The following is a 14039-nucleotide window of genomic DNA, read 5'->3' on the forward strand; positions in this document are numbered from 1 at the left end:
CTATTAAATCCATCTTGAAAGGGAGGCTTGAGCATGGTTCCTCATTACTGTTGTTTAGCATTGAGGTGATTTTCAAAGGGCACCATTTGCTTCTAATTTTAGGATGGTGCAAACCTACTGACGCTCCTCCTGTGGTGCTGAAGAAACACAACTGACTCTTGTAAGAAACGGAGAAGAGGGAAGCAGGTCTTGCTGCCTTCAGCATCCTTGGGTTTTCTCTCTGGATGCCTTCTGGCCAGACTTTTTTTTTTTTTTTTGAGATGGAGTTTCTCTCTTGTTGCCCAGGCTGGAGTCCAGTGGCACAATTTCGGCTCACCACAACCTCCACCTCCCGGGTTCAAGCAATTCTCCTACTTCAGCCTCCCAAGTAGCTGGGATATCAGGCATGCGCCACTACACCTGGCTACTTTTGTATTTTTAGCAGAGATGGGGTTTCTCCATGTTGGTCAGGCTGGTTTCGAACTCCCAACCTCAGGTGATCTGCCTGCCTCGGGCTCCCAAAGTGCTGGGATTACAGGTGTGAGTCACCACCCCTGGCCGACTTAAAAATTTTGATTCCAGGCCAGGCATAGTAGCTCACGCCTGCAATCCCAGCACTTTGGGAGGCTGAGGCGGGTGCATCACTTGAGGCCGGGAGTTCGAGACCAGCCTGGCCAACATGGCAAAACCTCATCTTTACTAAAAATACAAAAAAAAAAACCTAGCTGGGCATGGTGGTGCTCGCCTGTAATCCCAGCTACTCAGGGGGCTAAGGCAGGAGAATCGCTTGAACCTGGGAGGCAGAGGTTGCAGTGATCTGAGATTGCACCACAGCAGAGTGAGCCTATCTCAAAAATAAATAAATAAATAAATAAATAAATAAATAAATATTCCAATGAAGGATTTGGAAAAAATTTTTTGAGACAGTCTTGCTCTGTTGCCCAGGCTGGAGTGCTGTGGTGCGATCTCTTTTGGCTGAGGGTGGATGGGAATCAGAAAATAGCTTCATGGAGGTTAAATTTAAGTCTTTAGGGATAACAGAGTTTGAAAAAGAGGAAAGTGAGCAAAGATTCAGGGAAAGAAAGCAGAAATGAGCAGAGAAAGGAAAAGGCAAGAAGATATGGTAAAGACAGGAAAACATCTGAAAAATGACAGTCACTTTAGGTAGTGTATAGGACTAATAACAGATAAAGCAGAGAAAGTTGAGGTGACTTTTTGAACCAGTAACTGATAAAACCAGTCGTCTTATGCTTAAGGAGGATTCACCTGGCAGTAGTAGGGAGAAGTAAATGCTGGAGGGAAGAGACTGGAGGCAGAAGGCCAGTTAAGAGGTTCTTGCAATAGACGAGGTGGATGACAATGAGGGCCTGAGCCAGGAGAGTGACAGTGGAAAAAGAACGCCTATTAGCCAACATTTTAAGCTAGAACTTGAAGTTGCTACTGACCCCAATCTTCCCAGGCAAGTAGCAGGCCATGCCAGGTGAAAATAATTTAAAATGTTATGCTATTTCAAATAAAGCTTTCCTGAAACAGAATTAAGAAAAAGTGAGCTCAGCCAAATCCATGTTGAGTTTAGCACCATCACTACCCTTTGGGCCTTGTACTCTCACCAAGGCACTCAGCCAATTGTGGAAAAGAAATATACACAGGAGACTCAAGAAACATCTTATTAATACAGTATTTATTTGTCTTTTCTCTGTCAAACCCTGAGCCAACCACGTACCCCAGGCTGCCTGGGGAAGTATAGGAAAAGGAACACACAGGGCCAGCCAGACACGGGAGAACTATGGGAGGTGGAGACGGCTCCTTCACATGGCGAAGAGGATGAGAAAGGCCACCATCAGACAAAAGAGCCCCATGGCCTCCGAGAGGGCAAAGCCCAGAATGGCGTAGGAGAAGAGCTGTTGCTTCAGAGAAGGGTTCCTGGTAGAAGGAGAGGAGAAAAGACTGAATTTCTAGTTCACACAAAGAAAAGGATAAATATCTAAGATGGGCTCAGGGAGAATTCCCCTCTTCAAGATTATCTTACATAATAAAGAAGCTTTTAGGGTAACACCATCATGCCCAAATTCTTGCCCTGATTCCCCAAAGGCTCTATAGGAACTCAATGAAGGGGGAGCAGACAATCTAAAATCCTGTAACATGGCCCAGGTATAATCATGACCTTCACTAATGGTTCACCCATGTCATTACCACAAATTAAGACCTCTTGGCCTAGACACTTAATATCCAGGGCCCAAATAGGATGGAAGAGGCATCCAGAGTGGAAGGGTCTATCTAGATCAGTGTTTTCAAACTTTAAGCAGAACTCCAATATAGTAAACATCTAAAAGCCAAACTGCAATGGTACAAAAGTAGTGGGGAAATTTTAACGGCTTGGTCTCCCCTTTATTCTCTAAGACAGTCTCTGGGGGGCATAACCTCAGAATCCTAAGGATTTATGGAACACTGCTCTTCTAAAAGACAAGAGGGTAAGAGGGACAGATTATGTTCTCTCATTTCAGATAGTCAAAAGATTTGGGGCTTTAAGAAACTACAAATGGGCTGGGTGCGGTGGCTCGCCCCTGTAATCCCAGCACTTTGGGAGGCCAAGGCAGGTGGATCACTTGAAGCCAGAATTTGGAGACCGGCCTGGCCAACACGGTGAAACCCCATCTCTACTAAAAATGCAAAAATTAGGCCAGGCGCGGTGGCTCACGCCTGTAATCCCAGCACTTTGGGAGGCCGAGACGAGTAGATCGCTTGAGGTCAGGAGTTCGAGACCAGCCTGGCCAACATGGTCAAACCCTGTCTCTACTAAAAATACAAAAATTGCTGGGCGCAGTGGCTCACGCCTATAATCCCATGGGAGGCCAAAGTGGGCAGATCACGAGGTCAGGAAATCGAGACTATCCTAGCTAATACGGTGAAACCCCGTCTCTACTAAAAATACAAAAAATTAGCCAGGTGTGGTGGCAGGCGCTTATAGTCCCAGCTACTCGGGAGGCTGAGGCACGAGAACGGCGTGAACCCGGGAGGTGGAGGATGCAGTGATCCAAGACCGCAGCCACTGCACTCCAGCCTGGGCGATAGAGCGAGACTCTGTCTCAAAAAAAAAAGAAAAAAAATACAAAAATTAGCTGGGGATAGCGGTGCGTGCCTGTAATCCCAGCTACTTGGAAGGCTGAGGCAAGAGAAATGCTTGAACCCGGGAGGCGGAGGTTGCAGTGAGCCAAGATTACACAGTTGCACTCCAGCCTGGGTGACAGAGCCAGACTCTGTCTCAAAAAAATAAAATAAAATAAAAAAATAAAAAATTAGTCGGGCATGGTGGTGGGCACCTGTAATCCCAGCTACTTGGGAGGCTGAGGCAGGAGAATCATTTGAACCCGGGAGGCAAAGATGGCAGTGGGCTGAGATTGTGCCACTGCACTTCAGTCTGGGAGACAGCAAGACTCCATCTCAAAAAAAAAAAAAGAAGTTACAAATGGTCTATGGGGTTTATGAGTTGAAGCAGTATGGATAAAGGACTCCCAGTGTTGAAGGCCTATATATAATCTGTATTTCCCTTACTCTGATACCTCCAGAAGTCTTGATGGGTAAGGTAAATCGACACCAACATTTAACAGAATAGTGAATAAAGCAGCAGTCAGACTTCTTGTTTAATACAAATTCTTAAAAAGAACTCTATTTCCCAAAAGACATTAAGAGAACTTGCTGGTCTCTAGAGGATTAATTTGGTTTTAACTTTGAGTTATCCAGAGCTGGGAGTACTAAACAGTCCCGGGCGTCAGAAACCAGGGGCTGGCTGCAGTGCCAGTTTTCCCAGGAGTGACAGAGGGAAATTCCCAGAGATGGGAAAAAACAGCAGTAAAGCCACTGTGTTCACAGAGTCTCTAGAACAGGGAAGGTAAACTTTTTCTGTAAAGGGCCACACTGTAAATAATTTCAGGTTTTGTGGGCCGCATATAGTCTCTTTTGCTTTAAAACAAAAATGAAGCCTTTTAAAAATGCGAAACTGTTTTTTTTTTTTTTTGAGATGGAGTTTCACTCTTCCGCCCAGGCTGGAGTGCAGTGGCGTGATCTCTACTCACTGCAACCTCCGCCTCCGGGGTTCAAGTGATTTTCCTGCCTCAGCCTCCCGAGTAGCTGGGATTACAGGCATCTGCCACCACGCCTGGCTAATTTTTGTATTTTTAGTAGAGAAGGAGTTTCACCATGTTGGTCAGGCTAGTCTCGAACTCCTGACCTCCTGATCCGCCTGCCTCGGCCTCCCAAAGTGCTGGGATTATAGGCGTTAAGGCACCACACCTGGCCGTAAAATTATTTTTAGCTCAATCATACAAAATGAGGCTATGGCCCAGATTTGGCCCTTAGGCCTTAGTTTGCCAACACATGCTCTAGACCAAAGTTGTTCATGAAACTTTCTTCAATGACACAATGATATAAACATTCTAATACATATATATATATATATATATATATATATATTTTTTTTTTTTTTTTTGAGATATGGTCTCACTCTGTTGCCCAGACTGGAATGCAGTGGCACCATCTTGGCTCACTGTAACCTCTGTCTCCCAGGTTCAAGCAATTCTCCTGTCTCATCCTCCCGAGTAGCTGGGACGACTACAGGTGTCCACCACAACGCCTGGCTAATTTTTGTATTTTTAGTAGAGACAGGGTTTCACCATATTGACCAGGCTGGTCTCAAACTCCTGACGTCAGGTGATCCACTTGCCTTGACCTCCCAAAGTGCAGGATTACAGGCATGAACCACCTCGCCCAGCCTATATTTGTTTTTTTCTTTTTTTTTTTTTCCCCAAAGTCTCACTGTGTCACCTAGGCTGGAGTACAGTGGCATGATCTCGGCTCACAGCTCACTGCAACCTCCACCTCCCGGGTTCAAGCGATTCTCCTGCCTCAGCCTCCTGAATAGCTGGGGTTATAGGCGCACGCCCCCCACACCCAGGTAATTTTTGTATTTTTAGTAGAGATGGGGTTTCACTATGTTGGCCAGGCTGGTCTCGAACTCCTGACCTCAAGTGATCCACCTGCCCTGGCCTCCCAAAGTGCTGGGATTAGTGAGCCACTGTACCCAGCCAAACATTCTATATTTGCATTGTTGAATATGGTAGCCTCTAGCCACATCTGGCTACTGAGCACTCGAAATATGGTTAGCGTGACTGAAGAACTGAAAACCAAAACTATGTATTTTTAATTAATTAAAACTAAAATTCAGGTCAAGCGCAGTGGCTCACACCTGTAATCCTGGCAGTTTGGGAGGCCGAGGCAGGTGGATCACTTGAGGTCAGGAGTTCGAGACCAGCCTGGCCAACACTGCAAAACCCCATCTCTATTAAAACCACAAAAATTAGGTGGGTGTCATTGTGCGCACCTGTAATCCCAGCTACTTGGGAGGCTGAGGCACAAGAATCGCTTGAACCCAGAGGCAGAGGTGACAGTGAGCTGAGATTGCGCCACTGCACTCCAGCCTGGGCGACAGAGCGTTACTGTCTCAAAACAAACAAACAAACAAACAAACAACATGTAGCTAGTGGCTACAGTGTGGGATAGTATAGTTCTAGACCCCCAAATATTTTCTGACCTTTGGAAAGCATATCAGGTAACCAGTGGAGGGTCCAATTTATCTTACCTGGCATAACCAATGATGAGGCTCCCAAACACAGTCCCAATCCCAGCCCCAGAGCCAGCCACCCCAACTGTGGCAGCCCCAGCTCCAATGAACTTGGCTGCTGTGTCGATATCCCTTGAAATGGCACTGGTTTGGAAGTTGCGGCTAGAGACAAGTGAGGTAAGGGGACGTGAGACTGCCAAGCTGCTGAGGCTCTGTGAAAAAGAGGGAGGTAGAAGGTAAAGTTTTTTGCTTTGGTAACTTTTGTACCATTTAAAACTTTCAAGCTGCCAAATCCCATTGTTTCTCCCCCAAACAGAAAATTGTTTAACGCCCTAAAATGCTGGTAAGTAGAATCTTTTAACGTAGGATGTAGACTTCAAATGCCTTTAAGATTCAGGTGTGGTCAAGAAGTGTAAGACTAAGGCCCTAGTCTATTCTTGCTGCCCCAAGGAGATCATCTTCCTAGGACTAAATGCTTCCAACTGAAGTCAGTAGACTAGGCCAAGTAATACCAGTTAGCAGCAGTGCACAGGGGCATGTGCTGCCAGTGGCAAAAGCTGGAGCACTATAGCATACAGCGTATTAAGTGTCCTCCATCTCCACCTAAAGCCCATGGCCTTGGCCACTCATGAATTTTAGCCTGTGATGACTGTCCTCAGCATTCTACCTCCTGGTTCTGGCAGGTAACCCTCCCCACCCATCACCCCCAAAACCACAGTCCTAACTCCACTGGTAAGGTACCTCATCTGTCAGTATCTCCGGTCGTTTCAGCACCACTGCAGATAGCGGACGGCTCAGCAGCTGTGAGGTGCTCTTGACCTAGCAGGAATGACATACAGGGGCAGGAAGGTCAAGGAAGACTGGAGAGGAGTTTCAGAACTATGCCACGTTGTTACATCATCAGACAAGATTTTCTTTCCTCTGATGGCCTTTCCATCTTCACACATACGTTAGAATTTTGGATCATTCTTCCTTTTAGCAAAGTCTAAATTAAAGAACCATACCATTTCTCTTGCTTCTCAGACTGCTTTAAGGAAAGAGTCTACTTCCTTTTGGGCCATAAGGAAGCATCCAACCTTGCTGTATCCTTTTATAGCTCTTGAGAACAAGAAGAAATCTAAGCCTCAGAAGCATTTGCCTCACTCAACAAGGGAAATATATACAGATGCTCCTCAACTTACCATAGGGTTATGTGCCAATAAATCCATCATACTTTGAAAAACCATTTAATACTGCTAACCTACCAAACACCATAGTCTGGCCTAGCCTAGCCTTCAATGTGCTCAAAAAGCTTACATTAGCTTACAGTTAGGTGAAATCACCTAGCAACATAGTACGCTGTAGAGTACTGGTTGTTTACCTTTGTGATTGGGCAGGTGACTGGGAGCTGTGGGTTGCTGCTGAGTATTGCAACAGAGTATTGCAACAGAGTATTGTACCACACATTGCTAGCTTGGGAAAAGATAAAGATTCCTAATTCGAAGTATGGTTTCTTTTTTTTTTTTTTTTTTTGAGACGGAGTCTTGCTCTATCGCCAGGCTGGAATGCAGTGGCGTGATCTTGGCTCGGCTCACTACACCCTCCACCTCCCAGGTTCAAGCAATTCTCCTGCCTCAGCCTCCCAAGTAGCTGGGACTACAGGCGCCCGCAACCACGCCCAGCTAATTTTTGTATTTTTAGTAGAGACAGGTTTTCACCATGTTGGCCAGGCTGGTTTTGAATTCCTGACCTCAGGTGATCCACCCACCTTGGCCTCCCAAGGTGCTGGGATTACAGGCATGAGCCACCACGCCCAACCCGAAGTATGGTTTCTAATGAATGCATATCATTTTTGCATCATCATAAAGTTAAAAAAAAAATCTTAAGTCAAATCATCTAAAGTTGGGGGCCATCTGTATGGGTAATGGTCAGCCCACAAGAAAGAAGCCAGTAACTTTCTCTGAACACATCCTTTTGGAAAATAGGAACAAAGATTCATGCTCAAAATTCACCTCCTTCTGGTAGCCTTTTCTGACTAACGCCAAGCCAGTGACACCAAAACAGACACATGGTGATTAATAGCCAGGGCTTTAGGCATCAGATAAAGTGAGATTCAAATCTTAATTCTATTATCAGCAGTGTACTCTCAGGATAAGTCACTTAAACCCTTCTAAGCCTGTATTCTCATTTATGAAATCAAAATATCATCTCTTGAGGTTGATTTGAAGAGTAAATGAGATTATGTATACCAATTAGTAAACTCAGTGAGTGCTAAGGCACATAGTAAATGCTCAATAAATGGTACTCCTTTTTATTTGTGAATGAACCAACCGCCTCCTCCAGCTACTATTTTAAAAATTCTTCCATACTGTTGTTTCTGAGTCAAACACTTTCCCAATGTGTATTTATGTAAATTTTAGCTTCCTATCCAAATTTAAGTCCCAGAATGAACTCCTTAGCTATGGCTCACTCAGGACAAGATCCTACACACAGTGCATACTCAGTCCAAGTTATGTAATCTACTTATGTTTACCACTCTGGATGACAGCTTACATGACATATAGTTACCACAGCTTACATGACATATAGTTTCAGGAGTAGGAATAACTTGATCTTGGTCTAGATTCTCATCTCTATTCTTCTCCTAAGATGGCTGGGTAAGAATTAACTGGCCACAGCCAGGTGCGGTGGCTCAAGCCTATAATACCAGCAATTTAGGAGGCCGAGGAGGGCGGATCACCTGAGGTCGGGAGTTCAAGACCAGCCTGACCAACACGGAGAAACCCTGTCTCTACTCGGATCACGAGGTCAGGAGTTTGAGACCAGCCCAGCCAACATGATGTAACCCCATCTCTACTAAAAATAGAAAAATTAGCTGGGTGTGGTGGCAGGTACCTGTAACCCCAGCTACTTGGGAGTCTGAGGCAGGAGAACTGCTTGAACTTGGGAGGCGGAGGTTGTGGTGGATCGCGCCATTGCAGCCTGGGCAACAAGAGCGAACCTCTGTCTCAAAAAAAAAAAAAAAAAAAAAAAAAAAATTAACTGGCCGCCAAGGGATATGCGGCAGGAGACTATCTAGCAAGCATTCACTCTCTCCTGTTAGGCAATCATAGCAGAGGGCCTTCCCTCCCCAAGAATCTTTCTTAGTTATTTACTTATTTACTTATTTATTTATTTTTTGAGACAGAGTCTTGCTCTGACGCCCAGGCTGGTGTGCAGTGGTGCGATCTTGGCTGAATGCAACCTCTACCTCCTGAGTTCAAGCTATTCTGTTGCCTCAGCCTCCTGAGTAGCTGGGATTACAGGCGCCCGCCACCATGCCCAACTGGTTTTCGTATTTTTAGTAGAGATGGGGTTTCACCATGTTGGCCAGCTGATTTCGAACTCCTGGCCTCAAGTGATCTGCCCGCCTGGACCTCCTCTCCCCCAGCCTTGCTGTGAAGAACAAGGTCTGATGGAAAGAGAGGGACAAGATATCTCTGCTTTAAAACTCTCCCAGAAAAACAGGTACTCACCAAGGAGGGAGTGGAGATGAACTTGGAGCAGGAGAACATTTTCAGGGGGTGAGGGGCTGTGGCAGGAGAGCTGAAATTACAGAAGCAGTATTGTAAAAACTCCTTATTCACTAAACTACATCCTTATTAGCAGAAAAGGGGCCCTAGAAAGCTTAACTGGCCCAGAAAACAGTGACTGACCTTAAGTCATCGGCAGAAATAGAATTAAAACACTGAAGTCATGACTTCTTCCAGAAACCCCACACAGCTCCCAAGATTTCCTTATAACCAAGTGCCTTCCCCTGGTCTGAACAAGTGAACACTTGGGTTCAGGTAAGACCTGTTACCCATTTCCATAGCCTCATGATTTGCAGTTGCCACAGGAATTTTCCCAGAGTGTCTTTTGCCTAAGTTTTCCTTAGCTTTTATTCAAAAGGAACCCTTCTCAAGACTTCATCAACTGGACCTTTAAAAGTTGCCCTTTAGGCTGGGCGCATGGTTCATGCCTGTAATCCCAGCACTTTGGGAGGCCGAGGTGGGCGGATCACGAGGTCAGGAGTTCGAGACCAGCCTGACCAACATGGTGAAACCCCATCTCTATTAAAAATACAAAAATTAGCCAGGCGTGGTAGCACGCTGTAATCCCAGCTACTCAGGAGGCTGAGGCAAGAGAATTGCTTGAACCCAGGAGGCGGAGGTTGCAGTGAGCTGAGACCACGCCACTGCACTCCAGCCTGGGTGACAGAGCGAGACCCCATCTCAAACAAACAAACGAACAAACAAAAAGTTGCCCTTTAGAGTCTTTGTAGTTTTGGGAGATATTTGTTGAAGGCCAAGACACTGGAAGGTCTCCAACAATCTGTTTGCTGATCCCTGAAGTATGTGATTCCTCAAAATACTTCAATTTCCTGTATTAATAAGATGAGGAAGATCAAGGAGGAACTCTGCTATTAGCCTATCTAAACGGTATTCGTGGCTGGGCACAGTGGCTCACACCTGTAATCCCAGCACTTTAGGAGGCTGAGGTGGGTGGATCACGAGGTCAGGAGTTCGAGACCAGGCTGACCAACATGGAGAAACCCCGTCTCTACTGAAAATACGAAATTAGTCGGGCATGGTGGTGCATGCCTGTAATCCCGGCTACTCAGGAGGCTGAGGCAGGAGAATTGCTTGAATCCAGGAGGCAGAGGCTGCGGTGAGCCAAGATTGCACCATTGTACTCCAGCCTGGGCAACAAAAGGGAAACTCCGTCTCAAAAAAAAAAAAAGAAGTATTAAATTGTGTCTCCCCAAGATCTAAAGAAGATCTGACACCCTATAGGTATCTAAGTTGGTAGAAGTGAACTTACCTGAAACAGAAGGTGAGTTAAAAACCTAAAGGCAGGGTTTCTCCAAGTGAAGTGAGAAGCCCGTCTGAACCAGAATTATCTGGGTGGTGTACGTATTAAAAAATGCATATTCTTGGGCCCAACTTGGACCTTCCTGGTCAAGATCTCTGGGGGAGCTAGGTTCAGTGGCTCACTCCTGTAATCCCAACACTTTGAGAAGCTGGGGCGGAAAGATAACTTGAAGCCAGGAGTTTGAGACCAGCCTGAGCAAACATCAAGACCTCATCTCTACAAAAAATAAAATTAGCCAGGTGAGGTGGAAGTGCACCTGTAGTCCCAGCTACTCCAGAAGCTGAGGCAGGAGGACTGCTTCAGCACAGGAGCTGGAGGCGTCAGTGAGCTATGATCATGCCACTGTACTCTAGTATGGGCAACAAAGTGAAACCCCGTCTATAAACAAACAAAAAAGATCTCTGGGAATAAGGCTCAAGTGCCCTGTATTTCAAACAAGTTTCCCAGATGATTATTAGATATACTTAACGCAAGAGCGTGACCTTAAACCCAGTCTTGAAACTGCGGTAGTGGTAGAGGATAGACTTGAACTTGGATCTTTTAAGTTACATGCTTTCTAATATGTCACAGGCTGAAATACTCAGTGAATGCTTAGGCCTATTAAATGCCACTTCATTAAATGAACTGAACTCAGATTGTCCCAGGTTAAAACACCTCTGAATCCAAGATCTTAATTGCTCTTAATTTATTTTTTGCCCAGGCTAGTGTGGAACTCCTGGCATCAAACGATCTTCCCACCTTGGCCTCCCACTGTTGGGATTACAGCTGTGAGCCACCACACCCAGCCTTAATTACTTTTAAGTTAATGGATGTCCTCAACTCTTGTCCTATCTAGAACTCTGATTTTTGCCTATATGTAACTCTAATCTAATTTTGCTGCCGTACTATTCAGATTTTCTTGGGTCAAAATCCAATAGTTCTTTAAGGCTTTTAGAAAAAGAAGGGGTGGTTTTTTTCTAAGGGAATTATACCTTATTATCATCTTTGTAAAATGCAGCTCTTAGGGGGATTAAGTATGTTCATTTACAAATTAACATACATAAAGAGTTTAATGTGGTGCTGGCATGTAATAAACCCACAACAAGGGGTGGCAATTAAGTGATCCCACTATTGGCTATCTAACCATGGCAAATCTGCAATTGTTAGCCTACAACTTGGGCAAAGGCACTATTCAGAATCAGGACTCCAAAATCATCACGGGCTTTTTCCTTAGTGTAGATGAGTTACAGGGGTGGTAACTTAACTATTTCTTTCCTTAAACCTTCTTTTCCTTGTAAGAGCAGAATCTGGGGAGATTAATTAATCCTTGACAGGAAAGCTGGCAGGCAGGGACTCATGCTGGCCCCACTAGCTTGGCCTTACCCCACCTTTCTGGGCCTGCTGCCTCAACAGAAACCCTCATCTCTAGCCCACCACTTGTGACTTTTCCAACTTCCCCAGTGTGCCGGGATGCGAGAAATGTACTGGTAAATAACTAGTGATTCCAAAACAACCAGCCTCTTTCTTCTGCCTTAGCTATCCCAAGCCACAACCTAACGGGAGGCGATGTTGTGGCTTTTTTTTCCCACTTCTACCATGTTCAAGGTTTACTTTTTAAATTGAGGGGTGCTGACTAGAGGGACTGGTGACTTTAGACGATCCACTATCTCCATTGCTCTGAGGTCCTGGGGCCGAAAGTCCGGAGATTTCAGAATAAAGAAGGCACAAGTCAGGATGAGAAGACAAAGCAGAGATAGGAGGGGAGAACCTGGGGTTTGTGACAATCTGAAAGGGCCATAGGGCGAGAAAAGCGTGTCTATAGGGGCTGGGTGGAACAGGTGAAAAGCAGCACTCCAGGATCTAACTTTGGCTAGCTCCAAGGCATCCTCCCCCCCACGAGACATGCAAGATGGCGCCAGGCCCGCGCGGCTGGAGGTCACCGGCACGCGGAAGAGCCAGCTCTAAGGCGAAGGGATAGTGGGAGCCCGGCAGGGCGAGAGGACCAGGGTGGGAGTACGCAACGTAAGCGCCTCAAAGCATCCGCGCGAGGTGAAGTGTCCCGCGCGCGTGCGCGGCGCACAGTGGGCACTAGGTCCCAAGGCCTTACCTGCTCCCACTGCAGACAAGACAGAGAGGGGCGGAGCAGCGGGAAGAGCGAAAGGAAGACTCAGCGCATGCGTGACCCGAGCCAACGAGTCGTTCAGCCACGGATAGAGTGATTGCAACATACAGGATCAGCTCAGGCATCACAGCGCCCCCTGCCAGGGCTGTGGCGGTATCCGGCCGGTTGCTCCACCTGGCGTTCGAGAGGAGAAACTACAGGGAGCGCCGACTGCGTGCAGAAATGAGGCCAACTCCGCGGAGTAAGCCGATCCGTAACGTGGCTTGAGGTTTGGTCTGTACCGCGTTTGGGATCTCGGATTTGCGTCCCCTTTCCGAGCATGCGCAGTCGTCACACTGCCAAAACAAAACTCCTACTCAGAATTCAGTGTTAAGATACAGTCGGGATTGGGGTTCAGTGCCTAAAATGCAGCAGGAGGAAGATCTTGGGAGTCCTGCTTTGTGTCGCGCAGGGACCCTGGCATCACTGGATGGCAAACCGGCTCAATGGGCGAATAGTCAGCAAAATGCCGCAGCTGCTTCTGGTGGCTTCGCCCTTTCCCCCCTCCCCGTTTCCTCCTTTCCATTCCAGTGATAAACCATGAGAAAAGCAGCATCAGCGAGCCAGAAGATAGGGCTAAATATGATCCGAATCTCTCCTGGCTCCTGGGACAGTCTAGGAATAACGGGCACCTGCGACCCGCTGTAAGGTTGCGAGGTCACTCCAGGCTTGCCCGAGCCTCTGCTCAGATTTCAACTACGCGAGTTGGGATAAGCAGCGCCCCCCCTCCCGCCCCCATGCTCTCCTGAACGTCGGTTTTCTCTCCCCTTTCGCTCGCCCTTCCCCTGATGGAAGGAGGTGGGGGGGCTTCCTGGCCCTCATCTTTACTAGGCCGCCTTGTCTCCCAGACAGGACCTGCCCTGCCCTTTGGAACAGGGCGACAAGGCCTATCCAGTTCCAAACCCCTGCCGTCCCTGCATCGTGCTTGAACGCAGCACGAGAAAGACGGGAAAAACTCACCAAACCCTATAAAAAATAAAAAGAAAGCCGCGGCTGTAAATAAAGGCAAATCCGCCACCCTCTGAGGGGCCGTTTGTCCTCCCCTCCTTGGCCCCGTCCTTCCCGTCGCCCCCTCCCGGCTCCCGGGCCCCGCGGCGCCCCGGCCCCGAGCTCCTCCATTTAATCGGATTTGGGAGAAGGGGAGGATAAATCACGGCAGCAGCGTTACGGTCCCGGAGGAGAGGCGAGCCGCAGCCAGGCACACCCCGGCCGGCGATAAAAACCGCCGCTGAAAGCCCACGGAGCAATTTCCCGGGACCCCGAGCGACGCCATTACAGGAATGTAATTTTGCCCGGATGAGGCCCCGAGTTTAATTATCCTCGCGGAGGAATTTCAATGCGGCCAATCCATCTTGCAGGCGGGCGGCAGAGGGATTTATATGGGCCCGTTATTTCACACCGATCCTCCATCTGCATTTTTATGGCCCTGAG

General features: G+C 47.1%; 1 protein-coding gene across 4 annotated transcripts; it reads right to left on the minus strand.

Annotated features, from left to right (window-relative positions):
• Nucleotides 1–1643: 1643 nt before the first annotated feature.
• On the minus strand, nt 1644–13692 carry ATP5MC2 (ATP synthase membrane subunit c locus 2). Of its 4 annotated transcripts, XM_054526375.1 has the most exons (6): nt 13569–13692; nt 12555–12904; nt 9091–9160; nt 6338–6415; nt 5615–5808; nt 1644–1902 (listed from the first exon to the last, which is right to left on the minus strand). In XM_054526375.1, the coding sequence occupies exons 2-6, from the start codon at nt 12692–12694 to the stop codon at nt 1788–1790; spliced, it is 597 nt and encodes a 198-aa protein (XP_054382350.1). In that variant the 5' UTR covers nt 12695–12904; nt 13569–13692; the 3' UTR covers nt 1644–1787.
• Between the last annotated feature and the right edge of the window lie 347 nt (nt 13693–14039).

Source organism: Pongo abelii, chromosome 10 (assembly GCF_028885655.2).
Source record: "Pongo abelii isolate AG06213 chromosome 10, NHGRI_mPonAbe1-v2.0_pri, whole genome shotgun sequence".
NCBI classification, from domain to species: domain Eukaryota; kingdom Metazoa; phylum Chordata; class Mammalia; order Primates; family Hominidae; genus Pongo; species Pongo abelii.

What these genes read in the sequence shown, in the direction of transcription:
- ATP5MC2 (XM_054526375.1), bottom strand. Translation starts at nt 12,694, where the DNA reads ATGCCTGAGCTGATCCTGTATGTTGCAATCACTCTATCCGTGGCTGAA. An exon ending in CGGAGATACTGACAGATGAG is followed by an intron (nt 5,809 to 6,337) that starts GTACCTTACCAG and finishes TCTTTTTCACAG; the next exon opens with AGCCTCAGCAGCTTGGCAGT. An exon ending in CTCATCATTGGTTATGCCAG is followed by an intron (nt 1,903 to 5,614) that starts GTAAGATAAATT and finishes TCCTTCTACCAG; the next exon opens with GAACCCTTCTCTGAAGCAAC.